The following is a 25,831-nucleotide window of genomic DNA, read 5'->3' on the forward strand; positions in this document are numbered from 1 at the left end:
AAAGCACGGAGGAATGGGAAGTGTCTTTTTCTACAGGATGGTTGGACAGCCTAGTATTTTGGGTCTGAATTTAATAATATAAGAAAGTAATACAAATCACAAGGACAAATCATATAGTACAGTCTTGGATCAAAATTACAATACCACACTCGCACACATGTTAAAAATCCTTACAGTTAGTATGTGTTAGTCAACCATGGGAACATAAAGTGTTAGTTTAGTATACAACAAAACTCAAATAGCGTACCACACAGGTTTTCAAACATAAGTCACCGTCTATACCACATTTCTTCTACATGAGTTCAATTGCCACTCAATTCGGCAGGATGTTGGTACCTGCTTGGGATATCCAAGAAATATAAGCACCATATTGCTGCCTGAACTGCTTCTTATATTTCACCTTAAAATAACGAGCTCTCCTCTCAACGATTGCTCGTTGATTTGAAAATTCTCTGTAAGGACATTTCATAGTGGTTGATACAGGACGTAACTTTTATTTTTTGGTTGAAAAGAAGTAAAATAACTAAAGATAGAGAATGCAATTTCAGTGGTGTAATCTGTAGAGTTTTCATTCTTTTCTGATTGTACATAACTTTAATGTAAGTTTGATTATGCACAAGAGAATTAACTCTCTACAATAATCTCTGTTTTACAACAGCTAACATTTTGGTTAGTAACTATGTTCACACAACTGCCCTGCAAACTAATTTAATTAGGCTTCTTAGTTAAATCAGTAGAAACAAGTTCATGGACAACCAATTTTAGATTTAGATCTACACTCCTCGGTATATCCTAAATAACATTAGCTCAACAAGTACTTACGCTCAATACTTCGATTTGATGTTATGTTTAATTTTCAATATTACAATGAAATATTTGCCAAATTGATGGCATGTTTATTCATAAACAATAAATATAGAGAAATTCATTCATTTGCCACAACGAAGAATCATTAGGGAAAATATACTGGGAAATTATGTTTAGTAACCGGTAGGCCAAGAATAGTAATACAAACAAATTTATCCTGTTAAATTGTTGGATAAGATAAAAAACTTTTACAGGAGTTACTGTGCCTACGGACATGAATAAATCTTGGTCTATGACCATTGACTTTTTGTATCCCTAGTTTTACAAATTGATATATGATTATATATGATTATATGATTATAATGATTATAAAACTTACTTCCTACAGTTCAGAGAATACAGTTGTGCTTATACTCACCCACTAAGAACACCAAGAACTAAGTTGAGCATAAAGAACGACCCAAGAACAATGAGAGGGACAAAATAAAGCCAGTTGAAAGAACTACCTATGGCATCATTCATCTGTGGAAAAAATGAGAATTATGTAAGTGTGTCACAAAAACAAACCTATGTTCATACAACTAATAAAATCATCACAGTGTCAAGTTAGCACTGATCATCTTTTCACTCACCAAATCACCGAATATGAGAGTAAACATAAGAGTGTCTTAATTGTTTTTATCCCTTCCCTCGCATATATTTGTGTACCATCAAGTGTCTTATTGACAAAATACTGATATGGAAAGGGTAGCATTGAAGATTGCTACTATTGAACACAGTACATAATAAAAAAACTTCAACAGCTATTAGAGTACGAGCTGTCACCTCAAAATGTATGTTTATTGTTTAATTCTAAATTGAACATGTATAAGATGAAAAATACTCCAATGTTTCAAATGAATGTGGTAAACTTTATGGGATTTTCAATGTTAATTGATCCCCTAAACTAGGGGATTATGGGTTACCAAAGTTTGGTCACAAAATTTAGGCAGTTTAAGGGGAAGGTTTCCAGCCCCCCCCCCCCCCACTACTTTTTAGCTTAATAACAGCTGATGTTTTAAAGTTAGGGTGAGTTGGGGATGAAATTTTTTCCCATCAAAAACACCTAAATTTTTTGAACGGAGTACAACTCAACTGGTTCAACAGCAAATTTGACAGCATAAACATTACAACTAGTTGACTTTAGAGTTGAAAGTCTGGTTTGCTACAATCTGATACTTACCCAGTATAAAATAGCAGTCCATCCCTCCATAGTAATACATTGGAACACTGTGAGCATGGCTAAGCCAATGTTATCAAATGATGTGATCCCATAGTTAGGCCCTTCCCAGTCCTCTACGCACACAGAGATGTTCGGATCACACGCATAACTCCCTACAAAGACAAAACAATGTAAATATTTTGCAATAAGGTAGCTAGTAGTTGCGTGAACACTATATAAAATCATACCACAAACTATAATAATCACCTCTAAGCTTAGATTGTTTTGGTTTTAATATTTCTTGAAACTATGAAATATTTATCAAACAATTCTGAGCCAAAAGAGGTAGAGTCTAGAGAGCTACTGAAGAATTAAGAAAATCTACAGAGAACTATTGGACATCTACGGTAAAACTATTGTTCATCCAAAGGGTATTATGAGAAGTACTAAATTAGTTCAAATTTGTTTGGATAGATGAAACTAAATGAGCTTTAGACTAAGTTTATACAGTGAACGGTAAGTTTTGATACAAATGAGATTATTAATTATTTTACAGCACATATTTGTAAAATTACTCACACAAAATATTTGACTGAATACAGATACAGTAATGGGATATTGTTACTTTTTCACTACATAATCATTCCAGGCATATTGCATCATCAAACATTTCCATAACTTGCACTACGTAAAAAATGGGAGAAATCTTTTTACATTTTTTATTTTATATGGGGTAGTTATATCCTTATTTCCTGTATGGAAAACTTGTTAAGAATGGGTGGAATTTTTAAATTTAATATGGTGTCTTTTGGAATATTTTAAACTCAGACTATTGTTAAAGAAAATATATCTTACATAAGGAATATTTGCTCACAAAGTAACTGCTTTGTATGACATCGGTTTCTTTAAATACAATTAAATTCAGTAAATGAAATTTGACTCAAGATTTTACCATTTAGAATGTTGTTTATTTACAGCATGGCCTATATTGCATAATCAAATGTTGGATAAAATTATACTGTGTTTTAATTATTTACTATTGTCAAGTGCTGTCAAACAAGAACACAAATTTACTAAGTAAACATCGATCTAGTAATATTATTTGGAGTTTAAAATAACTCTACATACTACCTACAAACCAAAATGAGGTTTATGAGTCAGAAATTCTAAAGATTAAAAAGTGTGATAACTGATCTTAAATACAGTAGACTCCCTCTTATCCGGTCACCTTTTAACCAGACATCGGTTTAACCGCACTACACTCAGCGGAAATGACATCTCTTTAACCGGACTATTTGTATCAGCACATTGGTTTAACCGGACTAGATTGGCAGGAAGTGGACAGTACTGAAACGTCTATTCTCGTGGGAAAGATTTGAGACCAGTGATCTTGTGTCTTAATACAACGCTCTCCTAAATTTAAGTAGAATATCACAGTAAACAGTCAATTTAACGAGTTTTTGGGGACGTTGGTTTAACCAGAAAACCCGCTATCCAGACTGGCCTCGGTCCCGAGGAGTCCGAATAAGAGGGAGTCTACTGTAATGGTTTTGTCAATTTTTGTGTCTTTGCCATGAATAAAATAATATATGGCCATCTGCTAGTAATTAAAAACGTACAATAAGATCTTAAAAGTAGGAACAAAATATTATTTATCTTCTTCTAATCATGAATCTCTTTTAAAGAACTTCAAGTGATTGATGTAAGAATGATGGTCTCTACCGTTGTGGTTTACTCCTCAATTACTTCAAGTTTAGCTCAAATCCTTTGCAATCAGAAATCTGTAAATTAAGTTTTCTCAAAAAGTCTGGCAGCCAGATAACGGTGGCACAGCACCGTTATTTTCATAGTGATTCTCCATAGTGCTAGCTATTGCCCACCATTAAAAAAAACCAATTGCAGAAGGCCAGCAATACCAGCTACAAAACACATATGCTAATTTGCTATGGATATGGTATTTATTCATGTTTACTGAATGGTGATTAACATCATTGGAACTAAAAAACTCTGATCTAGTGGGAAGAAGCTGCCATGATAGCTGATACACTGAGAGTAGTTAGTTATTAGTTACTAATGGTCACACGGACAACAGAAAATACAGTTCTACTGTTTACTGAGCGCAAAGGGGAAAAAATCAAACTATTCTCTTTGAACCAGACATTTGCCCGTCCAAAAAGGCCTTTGGCCAGTGGTGAGGCAATACGGTACAAGAATGAACAGTACTGATAATTAATTATTAATTGTAGTCTCCTAGACTCAAACCCACAACATTGTTGCTATGCCTTGGACTCACAGCACATCACACGACCGACTGAGCCTACAAGCTTGCCTAAACAAAGTGGTTAAATTGAAATTAGTTTTTCATCACTCCGTAACGAAAGTAACTACTTTCGATAACAGCTGATATCAATGAAAGTAGTCGTTTCCCAAGCTCTAATTTAGGGCGAGGGAAAATCGATCAGCTGATTTTCCCTCGCTCTAAATTTACTTTCCCTCGCTCTCAATTAGTTCTCTATTTATTCACTACCCGCGCTAGTGTTTTGTTATGGTTTAATTTAATTATTTGAATCAGCTGTATGTATTGTTCAAAGTTGTTTTATTCTTTTATTTTGATATTTAAACAAAATGGTATTGAGAAATATACGTAGGTTTCCTTTTAGAAAATTTTATTTTATTTTGATGTTCAATCAAATTAATTGAGAAATAAAATAGTTGTAATATTACTGAGGTCTGCTATTCTGTGTTTGTGTATTTTTGCGTCGTGATGAAAAGTATCGTTCATAACTCGTACCGAAAGTTGTTATACGGCACTTGCTCCATTATTCCCGTCCTCGGCTTAGCCTCGTACGTGAAAATAGCTCTCACATACTCGGCTTTGCCTCGCACGTGAAATTGATGTTCCCTGTGTTCGGCTTCGCCTCACACAAAAACTTGAGCGCGCGACGGAAAATGCCACTTTCGGTCCTAGTAAAGAAATATACTATTTCCAACAAAAAGGCGGATGTGTAGACTAAGCATTTTAAATGCAACAAATTTAAGGAGCAAATTTGTCTCTTTAGTGTCCTCTATGTTAAAGACACCTCAGAGTTGCAAAGCACGGATACATTAACTAGTGTACTATATTTTTTCATAACCACACCCAACAGCTGTTACTCTCTTAACCACTCACAAACTGATTTCCAAACTGAAATGCCACTTAAAGAAACAGTTATCACACTTGGCAAATATAATGAAAAAAAGGAATCCACAATGCAGGGATTCTAACTAGGGACTCTGCTAAAGCTCTCATACTAAAACATTCCATAAGAGAATAATTATTTAAATATGGTTGTATAGTACAAATAGCTCGTTGATGAATGGAACTAATCATGCAGGCGATTGCTGGGTAATTAATTGTATGACAGCTGAGCTAGGATAACTAAGAACTGAACTCACTACACAAACACTAGTCTCTAATCTAAGAGAAGAAAGCAAACAGTCTACGGCTCAGAAATGTTTTATACAGTTGTGTTATTTAAGTGTTAATGTTAAAATGAAGCACAATTTAAATCGGTGTAGTACTCACACTGTAAGTGCTTTATTGTATTTTTTATTCATACTACACATTTAGTAAGTTATTCTCTGTTATTATTTGTAAGTTTAAATGTATTTCACAATAAATTTGTGTACAAGAACAGGGTGCCTACAAGAACCTAAAAGGCAGTATTTATGTTAAAAGCAAACTTTTTCATTGATACTTCTGGTATAGAAAAAAAACACCTTTAATTGTTATAGTTCGGCCGCTTAGAAAGCGACCTCCTCCAGCATTGGTTTAGCATTAGCGCGCAGGTCGTTTTCTAAGCGGCCGAACTATAGTAGCATTATTGTATTGCTACTAGCTTGCCTGTACTATAGAGAAGCGTTTGAATGCATGTTTCAGACTTTAAAGTGGTAAATGATTAGGAGAATGGAATGGACATTTCTGGCCTTTAAATAAATTACAGTATATTGATATTGACTTAAACCCTGCAGTAATATTTTCAAAATTTTTTTCATAGCTGGAGAACAAATTGTTAAAAAGCATTTTGATACATTTCTTTGTGAAAATTCAAAAATGCTGACAAATGTTATAAACAAGCTTTTTACTGAACATAAAATCTATAAAAGTTTGTTGAAGAGTTTGTACTAAATGAGAAAAAAGTTGTAGCTAGAATATTATAGTAAAGTATAACCTATTTTAATTTTTCATAATTTGAATACTGTTGAAAATAGCATGCAAAAACAAGATTTATAGACCACAAAATGATTCAAAGTGTCCAACAGCAGTGGTTTTGGAGCAAAAAGTAACTGTCCAGAATACATCTCCAACATTGCCCAGATCAGTAGACACCCTGATAGCCATTGGCAAAGTGGGTTGGTAGACTAATCTATAGTTTGGTTTAATATTTTATTTCAACTCTCAGCACAAAATTACAGCGAGTAAAAAATAGCGACTACAATACTTTAAAGAGTGCAAGAAGCTTGCCATGCACTCAAAATGTTTCCTTTCGTATGTGTATCTGTTATACACCTCTGTAGTGCAAGTATCAATGCTATATGCAACAAATCCAGAATAAACAATAAAATATTAAAGCTCTACGATAACATGTAAGTTCCATACCACCAAAATCGAAAGGCTGTCCAGAATCTGTAAGCATTCAATATATTGACTCCCTGAACAGCAAAGGAGTTGGATGGATGTTTTCAATGCGGATTGTTTTAGATGAACAGGTGACATAAGGAAAATAGTTAGGCCTACCAGGCCTAGACGTTGGTATTTTTTACAAGCCCTGCCATTTTCCTCACAATTTGCAGTCCTCAAAGATACTTTAAGCATATTTTAGTAATTATTTCTAAAAACCTTTAAACGTTGCTACTTATTTGTTTTTTTTTCTTTTCGTCTACCAACTATAGCACCAACATCTGCTAAGGCTTAACATGAAATAAGCTGTACACTGCTTATACTGCAAGGAAACTGTCACTAGACTATTCTCAGCCCAAGCAAGAGAATGAAGAAATCTGATAATCATTGATAGCCAGCTCAACCTATATAATATACGAGTATCTAATGCAGCGCCTAATTTAAAGTAGTTAAAAATGACCATAATCTACACACAAAGATTAAACCATACCACCAAAATCATACGGTCTTCCTGAACCTGTAATCATACAATATTTTCCAAGTGGTTCAAGACATAAAACATCAACAAACACTCGCCACATAGAATCAAATCGAGCATTAATTATAATAGGTTTCTAATACTAAGGTTTTCTAATATTTTATGAAACTATTAATATGTAACTTGTTTCTTTAATCGTATAACAAGGCACTATATTTAATTTTTGTGTTGTTAGTTACGATTTAAAATTGTATTTTATGTTGATATTGTAATTTTATTCCAAAACCATTTATTACTACACACATTTATTTATTAGCCAATACATTGGTACTCAAGGTAATTTTTATGGGTTTGAGTGACAAACTCATGTATTTTGAATTTCAAAATAGGCTACCGTATTTAATCTAAACATATTAATAAGGTGCACTATACATCAGTATTAAAATGTATAAATATATGAGTAAATTTAATAAAGCTTTTTAGAATTTTATAAACCTTTTTAAAATTTAATTTATCGTTCAGACAGAGAGTGAATTGTTTACAAAAGTTAAATCTCGCTATGGCGCTTTCAATGTTTAAGAAGCCTGCAACATTGTTGTTTACATTTAAAGACATAATTTATAATACGATATAACTGACAATAATAGGAATGACAAATTGAAAATGTGTAGCAGTGATCATAAGAAAATACATACTACACTGTAGGGATGAACACGAAAAATCTATTCCCAATCTTCGGGAGGGATTACATATCATTCAGGATCTTTTCATAACGGGATTTATTTTGAATGTCAACAATTATTGCGAGTGACAATGGTGTCCCCGTAATCGCGGGAGATGTCCACAATTTTGATGCCATTGCAAAAGTGTGCATAAATTTTCCACGTTTTTACCGCCATGGCCCGATGAAAATTATGCAACTGCAAGAGATAATTAGGATCCTCTGGCAACCACGGATAATAGTCATGATGACATAGAACAGTGTGATAAAGACTAAAAATTGATTTTGTTTGTCATCCATCATTAATAAAATTTAATAAGAAAGGTCTTCTGCCGTTCCTGTCTTGAGTGTCAGGAAGGAAATAAAAATCCCGTCCATCCCTACTGCATAGTTATGCATGTTTAGATAATTAAAGAAAAAAAGACTTGAAGTAAATAAAAATAGTTGCCCTTGTCAGATAATGACAAGGGACCAACAACAATTTATTTTTATTTTTAACACAATTTTGAATTATAATTCATATCTGAATATTTAATTTATTTAGGTTTAGAACTATTTATCTCACGTTACATGAGGGTAATAGTTGCTTCTAAAATCCTGTCAAGTGTCAAGGTTATGTTTAGGTAACAAGTTTGGGGACACTTGGTATTTTCGTCTACAGTATCAACACTCACACTCATATTTAGGTTAAAACAGCAATTAATCTTGAATGACATGACACTAATAGTTGTCTTCTACGATCTTGTCATGGTTATGTTTAACAAGTTTGGGGACTCCAAGACACATGATTTTCGTCTACAATCACGCTCACTAAACCTACTCACACAGACAACATTCAGCTCGCTAATGTGTTTCCGACGTACCTGTGGGCGACTCAGTTCTATTGTCCGTATTACAAGGAGTTGGCGTTTCACTCTCACCCTCTGGTACGATCTTTCTCAAGTCTTCTAGGCTGTAGCAGGTTTTGTGCAGCGCCCCCGAGTAGAACTCCAGCCCAATGATGGCGAATATGACGATGGCAAACAACACCAACAACCCGATCTGTAGCAGGGGTGCCATCGCCTTGATGATGGATTTGAGCACAACCTGTAGACCTGACGAAGAACAGAGAGTTAGGTTGGGTGCTGACCAGTGTGTGGCTGTAGCGGCAATATTTACATTGGTGAAAGTTATTGATATAATAAAATAGGTGAATTAGTCTATCGAAGATTTATACTCCTTAGACTGTAATGGTATTCATTTTGAATTTTGATAGCCCTTGGACTACGTATATATGACTTTTTAGGCTTTAAAGGCTAGATAGTAGTCCAAAGTTGTGTCTAACTTAAATTCATCAAAGCTGACATGTTTCGTTGCAATGCAACATTGTCGGAGCTTGCAACATGTCGAAAACATCAAAATTTTCACAGAATACAGTACATATACATGACACGGAACACGGAACAACATGAAACAACACAATGATAGCACTATAATGATCATGACATGGCGGCGGTTGTAGTTAGACTATAGCGCTATCATCATGTTGTTTTGTGTTCATTGTTTCGTGTCCCGTGTTGTGTATATGTACCGTATTATGTGTAAATTTTGAGGTTTTTGACGTTTTGTAAGCTCTGACGATGTTGCATTGCAACAAAACATGTCAGCTTTGAATAATCGAAGTTAAGACACTATTTTGGATTACTGACAGAGGTAACAGAGGTAAGCATTTTAGTCTTACACTGAAAATTCAGGTAAAGAGGTGAGTGTTTGTGTACTAAGGGAACTAGTTTTGAGCTCCTATGTCTAAATATTTTACTGTGTTCCACTGAACTGGGCTTTCATAAGTAGATATATGATAATATTAAATGGAAATTAAGTAGGCGGTGCATTGTAATTCAAACACCTAAAGTGTCTAGTTATTCTTGGATTATTTTCATATCAAACAATGAAGCTAATAGTAGAATGTTGAAAGCTTTCCAAACAATTAACAATAATGTAAAAGATAAGAACAAAAAAGTAGGTAATACAAAAAAATTCTTGAAATGAAACTAGCACAGTGTAAACAAAAACATTTACCTCGAGCAAAACAAATCAAACATCCACAAAAGAGAAAAGTAAACAACTATTGGGCCACGAGAGTCTGCAGTTGGTGGCAGCCAATACCAAGAGCGAGCTAGCGGGACGTTGCAACATCACCCATTGACTACCACTCTGCCCCCATCGCTGGCCGTGGTGACAATAATTAAAATATACTAAAATATAGTTTTCAAACCAGCTAGTATGGAGACAAGTTTGTCAAACTAAAGTATCTTCTAAACATATAAAAGTCAAAGCCTTCACTCACTGACTGACTGATTCATCGCTAATTTTTCCAACTTCCAGACTAGCCAGAAGGCTTAAATTTGGTATACTTGTTATTTAGGTCAAAAATAGGAAAGGTGAATAGTTTTCATAGTGATTTTACAAAAGGGTTTACAAAGGGAGCCCTAGAAACCCCTTGAACATTCAGTGTTATTCTTATGGACATTCTATTTCCGTTCATGTTTATCACACATATGTTTGAAAATAATTTCTATGTATTTTCTTTACCAGCTGATTGTTTGTTGTGTTTGTTTTGATTGTTTATGTTTATTTCAATTATGAGGTTGACCTGTGTGTTTTAAAACAAGTAACTTCTCAAGTGCTGTGTGCTCTCCTATCACTTCATAACTATTTATAGGTCTAATTGGTGTTCATATCAAGAGAGAAGATCAGAAGTTTTTGATAAGTACAATCCTGTCCATTCCTAGCTAGAGTAATGACAATGCCACAATCATTCAATTGCAGAATGATGTGTACTGTATGTTGTTGTGAGATCGGAGTTCAAGTATTGGGCGGATTAAGTAAAGTATTAGCAATTAAAGTAAATTACAAATGGCTTTTTTACGTTTTTTTTGTGTGTCGATAAATGTAGGCCAGGCCTATTTATGTCAAGTTTTAATAAGGTCTTTTACTGAAAGTTTTAGAAAAGCCAATTTTATGTGTGTACATTCACGCACATTAAAACGTGATTGGTGAAAACATTGTATATACAGTAGACCTGCAACTACTGTTTAGGGCCTTTGAGAACCACAATAAAACATTGTGCAAGGTCTTATATTACTAATTCTATTTTAAGATACTTTACATAATACTTTAAAATGAAGCTATGGGAGAATTGACAGTACTATTGGAAAATTAGGTCTAAGCATGTACACCTAACTGAAAAGAGATACAACGGGGATAGTATCCTGTCCAAAAACATAAATTTTGTAGGTGGTTTCAGAAGTGAGTTGTCCAAAGTTCTTGATGGAAGGGCAGTTAATGTTGTATATGAAGATTTCCCTTAGTTTTAACTTTGTTAGTCATACATGCTAAATTAAGTGATAATATAATATAAATGGATTCAGGCCTAATATGTTTTTTTATTATTTTGTTGGCCAATCTAATTAAACAATTAACTTTATTTATTTTAAATTTTTGTGAACAAAGTCACGGCGGGCTTGCTAGTATAATATATTACAGAACTAACTTTGAAGTCACACAGTAAATAGGTTTCTCCCTCAAATGCAGACTCTTGTGGCCCATACAATAATGTTATTTTAACTTAACTTTGTATGTAGTGTGTTATTTACAGAAGAGATGTACAAAAAGTTAAACAATTTATACAATATACAGCACAGGGCATAAAATAACATGTTAACTGGGCAACAAAAGTGTCCCCCAGTGCTGAGGTTTTGTCGCCCAATGGCTATGGATGGTACCGGCATATTTTTTTAAACGATTCAAATTTTAAATCTATCTGAATCTAAAAAAATAACATTATGTAAATATTTTAGAGTATTGAGCTACGATTTTGGCCCAAGAGGTTGTGAATGGAGCCTTGGCCTGTTAGAACGTTTTAGAATAAGTAATTAAGTGAGAGTATATGGACTATTTACAAGCAAATATAATCAAAAAAGTAATTAAAAGATACGTAGAAATGTGTAATTTTCACTTTAATTTATGCAAAAATTTCCGGGTTGGAACCCCCGGAACCTCCTTTTTGATGGGGGGTATTCCATACCCCAAGGTAAGTCCGGCACCACTGTCGGGGAGTGGAAGTCCCTTAAAATATGCTCTGATACAGCAAATGTTATAATTTCTAAGATTGAACAAATAGTGTGCATAATTAAAGGGAAAGTTTTTTTTTGTATTTTTTCCGTATGAGAAAATTTGAAAAAAGTGCTAATAGGAGTAAGTTAAAAATATTAAAGGTGAATATTTCCAATAACAACCTGATTTAAATTTAATGTTTATTCAGATTCTGAATTATCTACAGCCATATTTACATTTGTAAAAATAAGAGTAAACCAGAAAAAGAGTCAATGATCTGAATTTGAATTGTTTTACCGCAACTTCTATTTCCAATTATAGTTTTCAAACTACTGAATTAAGCCTTTTATTGTTTGATTTTTCTGACAAAAAACTTAAGATATGAAAGTAAATTTATTCTCTAGCTACATTCTTTCCTACATAAGTATTTATGATCAAAATTGGTTTGGATGTGCAATCGTTCTAACTTCAAAGCCTCTTCAATCCCAAACAAATCATACAAAAGTAATCTTTACAGGCAATCCGTATCAGCTTAGATTTATGTTTTTTCTACATAGGCTATACTAAGTCAGTAGGATGAAAACTACAGCAGTACAACTAGCATGTTTTATGGTGGGTAAATGAACTAAGCATATACAATCATATGTTTAATACTGTATTAAACTTTACGCTTCACTAATGTCCCTAAACCTATTGGTTGATTGTAGTGAAACTTAACTCGGCTTGAAAATAATCATATCAATGGAATGATAAAATCCAAAGATGATGCAATAATCTTAATTAAATAACAATGATTTTGATTTTCCAAGAATTTACATCTTACATATTTTAAATGTACAAAAGGTAGGGAAATTTATATTGACTTCCGTTATTACCTGAACATATACTTTCATTTTTCTGCTAGCTAAACACTACGGAATGTTTTGAACTACTTACTTGGAATACCAGAGACCAGTTTGAGAGGCCTGAGCACTCGAATAGCCCTCAAAGTGCGCAGATCCATATCTAATTTTGTGAAATCCGTAAAGACTATTGTGACGAACCTGTGGAATATGACGCTATCACTACCCACACAGCTAAACTAGTCTACGCTATCACTAGTATCCCAAATGTTAACAACACTTTCAGATATAACAATCTCCTCAAACAGAAAATTTAAGAAGGACGGCCGGAAATTTTTTTGGTGTGGAAACTGTAAAGGAATCCACCCATTTTAAAATATCCTTTTCAAACTCGATGACTCAAAATATATTAACTTTCTTTTTTCACAGTGTTCTTTATTCACCTTTGCATTTTGTAACAACTCGGAGTTTATGTGTTATATAATACCATTAAGTTAAATGCATTGTTTAAAAAAAGTATGAAAGCTTCGTTTCACATTTGGGACGATAAAGACTACACAATCAAAACATTTATAACTATTCTAACTCAATTTGCACACACAAATTTGTATAAATATATTCTCTAAAACTATAACTACAATCTATATACTACAGTCATCTGTTATAGTATATCTAAACTCCACAGGAAACGAACAATAAATAACACATCTGAAAACAACAATAAAGAGCCACACATCTATCTAACAACGAAGTAGATAAACAGCATGAAAGTTCAAGTTTTGTCAATTGGAAATGTAAAGTAGATTCCAATTGAAAATCACAGCCCATGAACGCAAGTTGCAACTGACAGTAATTAACCGAGTTTTATGAAACTCTAAAATTGAAGAACAACTGTAAAAGTCAATGTCCTAATCTTACTAATTATTTTACTACTGAAAACCATCACGATCAAGATGTTTTCTCCAAACAACATTTAAAATTCTGAAAACTAACTAAGAATTCACGTAACTAATTCTACAAAGATAACAAGGGGATGTAGTGTTCTCATATAGCCTAGTCAGTAAAATTACACATAAAAGCTGATTAGGGACAGTGCAACAAACAGATCTAGCCCTATGTGGACGAGACTATAACCTAGACTAGGGATCCGAACAAAACGGCTGTGTGGCACATCTTACTTGGTATCCTTGACACCAGTTTCAAAGGCCTCAACACGCGGAATGATCTCAACATCCTTAGGTCGACATCCACATTCGACTCAGCGAATATGGTCATAGACCTAAAACACCGCGTTAAGACTTGATGTTGACAAACCAAACGTAAAAATAGTTTAGATAGTTGGTATTACCTGTTACAATCAACACATACAACATTGAAACAAAGTTAAAATTACTTACCCTGTTACTACAACGAAAAAATCCATGATGTTCCAAATGTTACGAAGGTATGAGCCGCGATGAAGTACAAAACCTAATGCTAAGATTTTAAGGGATGCTTCTACACAAAAAATGCCGAGGAAATAAGTCTCCGTTTGTTCCTGAAACAGAAATAACAATTGGTCAGTCTCATGTTAAACTATAAGAATAGTTAGACTAATTCACATAAAGTTCCCTTTAATAGTAATTAAACCGGATACAATTCTGAATATTAGTTTTTAAATAGGCTAAGTCTTTTTCTGGTAGGCCTAGTATTATTTTTCAGACCTTAGTTACCAGATCACTACTCCACTACTGTACTCTGAAATAGACATTACAAACCCAATGAGAAAATTGTCGCCACTTTTTGTAAATTAGAATGCGTACAGAGTCCAGCTAAAAGGTCGCTAACCCGAAGAAATAAGGACTGATTCTTGCTTGGATTACATAGAATTTTGGTTAGGTGGAATTTTGTCCAAAACACATTTAAATGTTGACTGATATTGTAAATTTTTGTGTGTTGAGCATATTAGTTGTAATGCGAGAAATTTTATAATCTCGCTTATTGCAGTTTCAACTGAACTGAAGTGACTAAGAGGAGGAATTGACGGGCAGTATGTGAATTGATACATTATTCCCTCCTTGAACCACACTGGGCAGATTGTCAGATTAGTGGGATGGATGAGCAGATTGAGACTGATCTCATGAGTAAGTTACCACTAATAATTAAGATTACTCTTCTGTAAATTATCTCTTTTGAACAGCACAATTCAGGTTTGAGACCTAATTCTATTCAATTGGTAACGTTGTTTCATAAAAAATTTCCTGAACTTGTATTTACTATATGTTAATTTTAGTAATCACACTTAACAATTGAAGATACTGACCAGTTTCTTTGCTAGCGGGGTCTTGTCGTTCTGTGGCAGATGTTCTTCCAGGGCCAGGACCACACAGTTGGCGATGATGGTGAGCAGGACTGCATACTCGAACGGAGTGCCAGGCGGTTAAGGAAAAATGTTTAAGTGAAAGTAAAACTATTTTAGCACTCAAATTTACATAATTAACCTAAAGATCGACTATTGCAGAAGCTAAATCTCAAAACCAACATCGTACAAGTAAAAACAAAAAAAGTGCATAAGTTTACACTTGACACATGAGATGAAATTCTGAATGTACCCTAATCTCAAGTAGATTAGAAGAGTAACACCTTTAGGAACCCTCTCACTAACTGATCCTTATCATGAACTCACTGTAGGTACCCTTTAATTGGCACAATTATTGAAATAATTTATTATTTCAATTACTAAACCCTTACCTGTAGCTTATATCCTCTATATATACAATATTTGAAGAAACATTACAATTGACTCAATTAAAAACTATTGTCAGTTTTAATGCCAAACATTTTAGCTAAGTGATACCATGCCGTCTTAGTTTAATAAGCCAGACATTTCTGGTAGTTCCAGAGTTGCCGACTCTGTTGGAAAAATAAATTAAGAAAAACAATTATTTCTTACTGATATAGTCGACTTCTTAAAAAAAACTTAAATATATTTTAAAGTAGGTACAAGTAACCTATGTATAAGCTCAAAGAAATCGAGAATTTTTAGAGTAAATGACATTTTGGATTTTAAGTTATTGCAAAAATAAACACGTTTGAAAAGTTTCTGAGATAGTATAGTTTTAACTTGGTCATCTATTTGAGACGCTAACTCTAAGTGATGGACTTATATGATGACCAACGAAGGTTAGAAGCCCAGAGAAGGTAGAGAGGAAACATTTAACTTAAAAGGTGTGTCCAGCACTAGTTGCTGGTGTCTAGAGTAAACTCCGAAACCAACACTTTTCCTAACCCCCCTAGCCATTATGTATTACTACACTCACGCTATAGGTAATCTAGGAACATTCTATAGGTGTTCTAGGAACATTCTATAGGTGTTCTAGGAACATTCTATAGGTGTTCTAGGAACATTCTATAGGTGTTCTAGGAACATTCACACAATGATCACCGCTCGGCTCTTCCATGCTCACCACAAATATACATTACCATAGCGCTGTACGAGCACACACAACATTAGAGGTAAAGGCGCACGGTTGTCCCATAAGCAAGTTTCCTCAGAAACCTTACTTCTCTGTGTTGGCAGTTAGCAAATAGGGTGTTACGTTGCTTGTGTTAAATAAGGGTACCGTAACGTCTTGGGCTATAATGCGAGAGGAACGGGTTAGAATCCCGCAAAAGTTTGAGGGGTTTGGACAGCTTCCCCTTAAACGATTTTGGTCACTGAGATGGATGTTAACAGAAATTGATGTGAGAGAGCTGTTCACCGAACAAGGCTGTTTTAGAGCCTACTTTTACAACATGGGAAAGTCAGCCTTGAATGTCAGTAACTTACGGTGAATTCGAATACAAGGATGTAGGCCTACAGAATACCTTTTTCCATTGTGTAAGGTGAGGAGGGACCTCAAAAAGGTTATTAGCCCAACTTGTTCAAAAATGTTATTGGACATACGTTCATCTGATGTTGTCCTGTTTCAAATTTTGGAAAACTCTTTCTGCATTCTCCAGGAGAGTACTAAAAATGGAGAGGACCAAAACACTAAATGCACCAGTTCATTATAACCCAGTGGAACATCACATCCAAATTGCTATCTCTGGTGTCACAAAGAGGCCCTCTGAGAGGGTTTTGCATTGCCTGGACCGATAGGTTTTTAAATGGGATATGTTAGAGTTTCACACGTGAGGGTACTGTAAAATAACTTACGCCTTAGACCCTGAGAGTGCATTAAAAGGTTTATAGTGCATTTTCCTATTGTAAGAAAAAATCAAGTTTGTCAAGTTCTTTAAATGACTTGCTGGTAAGTTACCCCTAGTTGGTCATTAAGTTAAAATCATTTATAGGTTTGGCGTCCTAAATTAGGCTATAGCCTGAAAAATGTCTACTTGAAACATTACAGTAGCCTTTACAAAAATTTTTGTAAGCTTTAAAAGTTCATTTGTTATTTAAAGTCATGGAGAGTTTAGCATTTTTGCTGAAACTTATTTGCGCTTTGAGCAACAGATCAACAACTAGGCTAGCGCTAGCCTAATTGTTTGCAATACATTCTTTAGAGGTTAGGTTAAATTATGAATAGTTAAGTTAGGTAATAAAAGTTACCATAGTAAATTCATCACAGAAATATTAGTCTTAGCCTTATAATTTCTTTAAGCAGATCATCCATACAATTATCTCTGTAGGTAGGCTATGATAATATTAAAATACCTTACCTATCGTAAGAGTGTTTTTTTTACACAAACTGGTAACCAATAAAATAAATATCACTTTTTCAACTAGGCAAAACATTTGTAAACAATATCCTACTTGCTAAAACCAATTTGTTTCCTAATACCAAACTTTTTATCTTGTCAAATGTTTTATAGATATTAAGTTTTAACGTGGTTTTAATAGTAATTAATAATATAAGAAAACAAAACACATAGTAAACCGTAAACTGTAAACAAACACCATTCGTTGCACAATTTATAGTCTCTAGATTTGAATTGAATTGAAATTAAACAAACGTCAAAAACATATGTCTGTCTGTAACCTGTGTTTTTTCCAAACAGCATTCTTATTCTTCTTATAAGGAATTTTTTTGTATCTATCATAGACTTTAAGCATAGTATAAAAGATCAAAGAGTAAAGAGAAGATAGCGTATACTATCAATAAAACTATAAGAACAAAATGAGTACCTAAGCAACTTTAAAGTTGTCACGCAGCTTTTAATCCCTTGTCATCTAGTGTCTAAAAACTAGTTCGATGTATCTCGTTTTACAGAACTAATTGTGTTCTAGGTTTGACCATTGCACCTTACCATTGTACGCTCGATCAGTATAAATGCAAGCAATAGTTATATCAGGTCTATTGTCTGTGATCATAGATAAAACCATAGACTAACCGATAAAACATACTCCTTTAGTAGATTAATTTTTCATCGTTATCCTTAACGCTGAGGACAATTAATTGTATCTTTAGTATATTTTTAATCTATATTTGATCACGCTCTGTCTATTTCCATTAGACTCCCATATTCCACCCGTGAAAAAAATTGAGAGCGCTCAGGTTCTAGTCAAAGTGACGTCAGCTCTGCTCTGGGAAAAAATGCCAGGGGGATAAAATTCTGGTGACCCTATCTTGCAGTTAGTTGTATTTCTTTTTGTCTATGATGCTATGGCCTTTTTTTTAAATGTTGAGGTGCTGTTAGCTGGGCTCAGATGTTATGTTAAATAATCTTATTTAGTAGCTTTTGGTCTAACATAGGTGTATAGGTAATGTATCTAAAATATTAAAGCTAAGTTTTTAAACCGTCTCTAGTGTCACGAGGTCAGCTAATCTTAGGTGCTCGAGAGGATGTGAGTTTTCAACTTTGTGAAAATATATCATGTAAAGGGGTTAAGCTTTATTGAATTGGGACTCTGTAAACACCCGCACTTTCAGTGATTATTCAAGAATCGAGAAATATTAATTTATAATGTGATTGTTTATTAATATTTATTCAAAAGGTGTGACCGACGTAATTGTTTAAGCAATATGATCGCAGTTAGTTGTAGTTGTAGACTCTTCTAATACTATCTAACTCCCCTCAACTCTGTAATAATCCCAAATCTGAAACCATACGCAGAAACTAAATAACTAATATCTAAGCTAATGCCTAAGCTAAAAAAACATGTTTTAACTACTTTGAAATTAGTTGTGGTTATTGTGTATAAATGGCTATATACTCTTCTCCTTAGCGTTACGAATATTCAAGCAGAATAGAATACAGTATAATCAAACCTACAACTAAAACATGACTCAACTAGACGATACACATTATACAACCAATTTACAACAGACATGGTCATACATGATTGTTTTTACACAACTGGTCAATACATTGTTTTGTTGATGCACTAAGCACACTAGCCACTGATTTAAGGCTGATTTTATTCCCTGAAAAATAAAATGTCAAAATATTTTATGCCCTTTTAAATAGAATTCTGAAATTATATGCACCAAACCGGTAATTTGGAATCCCCGCGATGAGTTGATGAAGCAGAATTACTTTGGAAATAGTACCCTGGCTAGTAATTAAAATATAGAAATTATGTGTATTGTATCCGATGTCAACGGTTTTCAGTATTAGAACTATACAATTGTATTGCACAATCATCTCTTCTTTCTGAATGAAAAAAATTGTTGTTATAAAATACTTGTAAATAATCCCAGCTCTCAGTCTTAGTGCAGTAGAGCAGTAGAGGTAAAACATCTCCTATAGGTTGGTTCAGAAAACTTGCCTTAAAATACCTCCACTCACGCGATACCTGTTAGCACCCGTGTAAGTTGAATTATATTTAATGGTCAAAGATGTATGCTAATTATTTAAGCAATCCAGTGGTATAAAAATGACTCATTGTTTCACTCAAGTCATTTATATTCCAAACGACAAATATTATAGAACACATGTTGAGATTCTTCACTGATTTTTTTTATGTTAGATAATTTATTAAAGTACGGTCCACGAGAGTCTGCAGTTGAGGGAGGAGCCTATTTACCACGTGACTTCGAAGGGGCCATAGTGCGGTGTTGCCGCTGATATCAAGATATTGTTTATATTTGTTTATTGTAGTAAACGGTTGATGTTTCAACATCGCGCTACTCCAGTCTTGGTATAATCTGCAGCCAACTGCAGACTCTCGTGGTCCCTAGTGTTAACCACAATGGGATCGTAAATACTTTGTGATGCAAATAATTACAACACAACTTTACATTCTCTACACTAAACAATTTTCAGATTTTGGTTGAAAAGGATATGGCCACTCGATGATGAATCTGGTGTATCGGCGTAGGGGGTTGTCCTCGCTGAGCAGGAAGAGCGAGGAGGGGCCCTTTGCGGGCTGGTTGGGGCCCCCTGGCTGGCCCATGGCGGTGGGGGACCAGTCACGACCAGCCCGCTGTTGCGCTGCCGCCTCCTGTGCTGCCGCCAACCTGCAAACACAAAACCATCAAATTCTCAGAATTACCTTTATATGGATGGAATCATACATTTGATTTTCATGTTAAAGTTGAGCCTGTTTCACTGAGTACTGAGTATTATTACATACAATATAATTGACGGAAGTTCAACTGGACTACCAATGCTGGTTGAATATAGATTTTTTTTATACGCCGACAAAACACAAAATAACAATGTTACATACTTTAATATGCAGAACTAGATACTGTATTTAATTCTCATCAGTAACCAATTTTAGAATAATATTCACGTTGAATTGAATGAACTAAGAAGTGCGCTGATGTTAGCCAGTGGATCCGGTTGAATGCGCATACTTTCGAGTGCAGGAGAATCTTCAATTTTTGGCAGCAGCGCGCTCTAAGTGGCTTATTCTACAAAATTCTATTTGAATTTAAAATGGCTATAGCTAATCCATCTGATTTGGTGAGTCGGTCGCTCAGTCAGTAGCGTCACGGACTTCGGGCAAACTAAAATTCATTTATCAGTACAGTTCACATTCGTACTGTACCGGATCACCCCTTGCTTTGCTGGATACGTTCCATTTAGTTTGTACTATGGTTCCACGCACGGACAGTTAGTCTATGTGGACGGGCAAATGAAAGACTGCCAACCCCTTTAAAAAATAAATAAATAAATAAGAAAATGTAGACGAGATGTCCTTTTCAGTATCCGAAATTCAGTGGTAGGTACTATAACCACCTCGATGATCCATTCACACGAATATCAATACGTTCCGGTTAGATATTTTGCATTGCTCCACATATATATTAATTGTATTTTTCAAGTTCAATGAACCATTAGGGTCGGTAAACAAGAAAAGACAAATTGTGTCAACATTTTAAAGTAAAAGCTAGGAACTTCACTAAAAATCTTACAACGGCGTACTTCTAGCGTGATTACTTGATTGTATGGAAACAATATGAAGCCGTCGGCGCTGTCATGAAAGCCTCGTTGTTCATTATGAGAAACAATGGTCTTTCCAGTAACGTAACGAATTCTGACCAGATCTCCTTCAAAATTTACCCGTAGGTCCCTTTTTAGAAACGTCCGGAAGTAGGTATACCCAGAGAACGAATGAACAATGATAAATTAGTCAATGAAATGTGTATAATCACTCTTATTACAAAACGTGGTGTTCACGATTCTCTGTCAGTGTAACTCTGACAGAAAAAAATATTGGGTAGATAAATATACTCTAGGGTTTGTTGAAGATGTTTAAATACCCTGGTTTCTTATGCAAATCCTTACGAAACACATCCAGGGCCACATGTTATGTTATGTTATGTTGGATGTTTATGTACAGTACAACTTTTGTTATACTTAGGAACTGACAGTTATTTGTTGTTGTTCACATTACTTCCAGTGTTGCAGTTACCCACTGTTGTTACAGTTACGAGGTCACTTTAGTTAAGAGCTGTTGCTACAATTAAGTTAGGTTTCGTTAAGTGCTGTCGATTCAGTTATTTTTTTCCACATTGGCGTGCCTATGTTACAGTCATTATTTTGTTACACATTGGCGTGCCTGTGTTGCAGTTACTCGCTGTTGTTACACTCTGGCGTGCAATGCAGGGTGTAATGTGAGGGTTGGTGACCCGGTTAGGTCTATTCCTGGACCACAATCAATGACTGGACATTTGCTAGACTGACCTCCCTTTGTAAAGTAAATCCATATCGAGGTCACCATCTCGTTTAGGAATCATCCTCTGGGTCAGTTACATCGTGATAACCAAGTGTTTGTTCTATTTACTAAATTCAGTTGTGCTACTTCAGCGTTTTCAGTCTAGAAGCTAGTTGTAAGTGGATATTTTGTTACATCAGAGAAGGGATCTTTTGTAGGGGTTACGTTATGGTCAAGGTACAGAGACGCATTAGAAAAAGAGTAATGAATACAAATTAATTTAAATTGTGGGTCAACTTTTTGATGTTTAAAAACAGGAGTGACACCTAACCCAGTTCCTGTTTACATGAGCCTGCAATAATACAAAAGGACCTCGACGTGTAGGGGTTTTATATCAGATAAAACTATAGGATACTAGTAGAGTACCCGCCCTTCGTACGGGTTTAGGGTATAAGTATAACATGTTTATTGCAGGTTATACTCGCTTTACGTTTGCTATGGGAGAGGACAGAGGACACGGTTTAAGAAAAATTTGTCTTTTTAATATACGGCATGCTATAGTAAGCACATCTGGGCGCACTGATTTCGAGCACGAAAACCCAAAACGCGGTGAAATCGAGCATTGCACTGAAGCGGCAATAATGGGTTCCCTAACCCTTTGGTGATCTCGAGCATTTGGCCTTCCTAGAACTTTAAGGATGATTAAATAGGTGAAGATGAGAAAAAAACATTCAAATCAAACTGCCACATTTATTTCCTGACCTTGTGACCAACACACTTGACAAAAGTTAACCAATATGTGTGGAGTCCCTCAGTTGTTTTAGTTTCACATCGATAAACTTTTACTAGATGTACTAGACCGTACTAGGTGTCCTTCCTTTGCTTTGCTTCTTCCCTGCGCAACGCACTGTTCAGTCGTTCGTATGTACGTTTCGGTTTGGTTACTATTGAAATGAAGTCGCAGAAAGCCTAAAAGCATTGACTATCTAAAAGTCATACGCTGCATACAGCTGTCATTCCGGGCGCATCCCTTACAACGTGCGTGCTGTACCTTTGAAACCCTTCTTTGCGTGAATCATTACTAAAAATGCAATACGTGTGTAAATATTATGTAGGCTACTCCATATTTTTTTTAAAGGGGTTTTTAAATCCCCGGCGCAGCTAAGCTGTATGTACTAAGCAAATTTCATCCACATTAGATTTCAATTTCCATTGTTAAATAATTTTCTATAAAAATATTTTTTTAAAATGCCTCATTTTTAAACGCACTAAAAAGTATACAATAGTTTATCAATATGTTTAGAGAATATATACTTGTAAAATTTAAATCAAAAAACTTGGAGCGCATACTAATTTACAATTAACTTCGCCTATTGAACTATTATAATCTATTGCATGCGCCCCACGTTTTTCGTTTTAAATCTTACAAGTATTTATTCTCTCAACATATTGATAAACTATTGTCTACTTTTTAGTGCGTTTAAAAATGAGGCATTTTTTAAAAGTATTTTTATTTAAAAAAATATGTTCTACTTTTTAGTTTTTAATGTGGATATAGTAGTTTACGCAACGATTGTTAGTCTTTACGACACGAGTAGAAAGCTTCTACGAGTGTCGTAAAGACTATTAACGCGAGTTGCGTACACTACTTTACCTACGACCGTTTTTTAATTACTAAAAATCTGATTTTTTATTACTAACAATCACTACTCATAACTTCCTAGAGAGGTTATGTTTTCGTTTATTGTCATTGTCACTGAAAGTGATGCAACGACTTATTGTATAATCAGCTGATTTCATGTAATTACGTGTTTGTAAAACTTTGTTAAATAATACGTTACTTTTTCAGGCAATAGGTTCTGCTAGCAGCATTCTTACCATAAATACTGTGTCAGGTACAATTACGGAAATATTGCATATATTTTTGGACAACTGAATAATATAGTGAAACAGTTAATTTACAGTTAGATCTCAGCATCGAATATGTGGTCCACAACGAGTTGGGTGAAAAAGTGGTTAAGAGGTTTCCAAAATAAACCAGAAGAACATTTTCATTTATCAATTTAACCTTATTTTGTTTCGTCCATTTAATGAATTGCTGGTATGTAATTGCATATGGTACCATATGGTACCTTTGTTTTGATTTTGTTGGCAAAAGATTAGCACAAACAGTTTGTGCTCTCATTTCTATCTCGTCAACATCACTTTCACTAACTGATATTTTAAAATCAACCTTCATTTAACTTCCGCCAACTTAGGTTAAGAATACGCGAGTATCAACAGGAACAAGCCGGATCAACAATTAAAATTGTCAACTGATCAGCTGATTTGACGTTCGAAGTATTCCAATTGTACTTCTTTTTTCTCAATCCTTGAACCTCATTGGTCCGTTACCCGTGTTGATATGAGAAAAACTATGCTGATATGAAATGAAACTATGCGGATATGAAAGTAAACAGCTGTTAAGTGAAACTTTTCAATTCTAAGAACTGAACTGAAATGGCTACTTTAAAAAAAGGTCGTAGGTAAAATCAATTTTATATGGCCTGTTAATACATAACCAAAACCTTATTATCTGTAAGCAGATGTTTTATCTTTACTTTAAAATGCTGGTTTTATATTTTTAGAATATCTCAAGAGCAGAACCTGTACCTCTTAACCTCTGCTCTTCGAACTGTCAAATTTAAGTATTTACAGCTGACTTAAATTGATTGATATATTTCTTTTAAAATGTAAACATGAAGCCCATGGGGCGTAGCTTAAGGGAAATATGAAAATTAAATGATATAATATTGCATTGTCATCCATTTGTGAGCTATGTTTCAAGATTCAAGTCTAGCTCATCGGGAAGTTAGTATAAAATTGATTGCAAAATTCATACCGGACAAAAAAGCTAGCTAATAATAAAAAAAATAAACAAATATTTATTCCATGCACACTTATCCTTAAACATGTCAAATTTATTCTCTATTTAGATACCATTACGTTTAACGCGTACTAAAAACTTTTCTGACACGGGAAAGGTAATTTACAGTGTTTTTTAGTAAAATGATTTAAGCTTAGGATGAAATAAACCAATTTTTCAAATGTGATAACATATATCCAAAAGCAAGCAAACTACAACAGTTAACTTATTCTGCTTTGAGTTTTAGATTTACTGTACGATGTTTTGAATTTTTTTCGTATAAATTAAATTATTTGAATCAAATTTCTATTTGAACAATTTGAACTTTTAACCGTACAAACATACTTTCGAAAATTGCGTAAAGAGAAATCGGGGAATCCTAAGTTTTGAGGCTCAAAAATAGGGAAACCCAAATTTACCCTATAAAACCACCATAATTCTCCGTACCCATGGTCAGATCATGCTTGTTCACGAACTCGTTCGAATAGATTTGGATTTAAAAATTTATACAAAACTAGCCACCATACCCATGCCTTGCAACGGGGTCAGTATGCAAAAGATACAATGTTGGTTCTTTGAAAATGCCTTAAAATGGTTTCACACCCACAATTTAATTAAGAAACAAAATTGAACTGTATTACTTAAATTTATAATACAGTAGTACGTTTTTGTTAACTCAGACTGTGAAAACCTATTTAGGCTACCTAGGATTCAAAATCAATGATAGATTTTAAGGTAGCTATTTCATCAATAAACAGATAGATGCATTGTCCTTCCAGGCCTGGAGGTCCCATGCTCGAAATCACCACAGGATTAGCGATCCCATTACTGCCGCTTCAGCGAGTGCTCGAAATCAGTGCATCGGCACATCTACGAATAGCCATAATGTTCTACCACTGCACCTAAACAATGAAAGTAAAATTCTAATTTTTCACAGCTTTGTGTTGCTAGTTAGTTCAAAAACTCTAAAACCACTGGGGCGGAGCCCAGGATTTTTGAGATTTTTGAGCCCAGGGCGGATTTTTGAGATAAGAATGCGTATGTTAATAGGGAAT

The 25,831-nt window shown here is 34.5% G+C and overlaps 1 protein-coding gene across 7 annotated transcripts in view; it reads right to left on the bottom strand.

Annotated features, from left to right (window-relative positions):
• LOC128991937 (voltage-dependent calcium channel type A subunit alpha-1-like) overlaps positions 1–25,831 on the bottom strand; it is a 392,598-nt gene that overhangs the window by 73,000 nt on the left and 293,767 nt on the right. For 4 of the 7 annotated variants that reach the window (XM_054415226.1, XM_054415227.1, XM_054415231.1 and 1 more), the window contains 8 exons: positions 20,052–20,225; positions 15,107–15,212; positions 14,202–14,341; positions 12,899–13,005; positions 8,731–8,961; positions 6,648–6,674; positions 2,030–2,181; positions 1,226–1,329 (listed from right to left, as the gene is read on the bottom strand). In XM_054415226.1, coding sequence (XP_054271201.1) covers positions 1,226–1,329; positions 2,030–2,181; positions 6,648–6,674; positions 8,731–8,961; positions 12,899–13,005; positions 14,202–14,341; positions 15,107–15,212; positions 20,052–20,225 — 1,041 coding nt within the window. The remainder of the gene's footprint in view (positions 1–1,225; positions 1,330–2,029; positions 2,182–6,647; positions 6,675–8,730; positions 8,962–12,898; positions 13,006–14,201; positions 14,342–15,106; positions 15,213–20,051; positions 20,226–25,831) is intronic. The other 3 variants (XM_054415233.1, XM_054415232.1, XM_054415230.1) reach the window with 1 other exon arrangement.

This window comes from Macrosteles quadrilineatus, unplaced genomic scaffold (assembly GCF_028750875.1).
Source record: "Macrosteles quadrilineatus isolate MER2022 unplaced genomic scaffold, UCM_ALF_1.0 Scaffold_4__1_contigs__length_99947679, whole genome shotgun sequence".
In the NCBI taxonomy this organism is placed as follows: Eukaryota; Metazoa; Arthropoda; class Insecta; order Hemiptera; family Cicadellidae; genus Macrosteles; species Macrosteles quadrilineatus.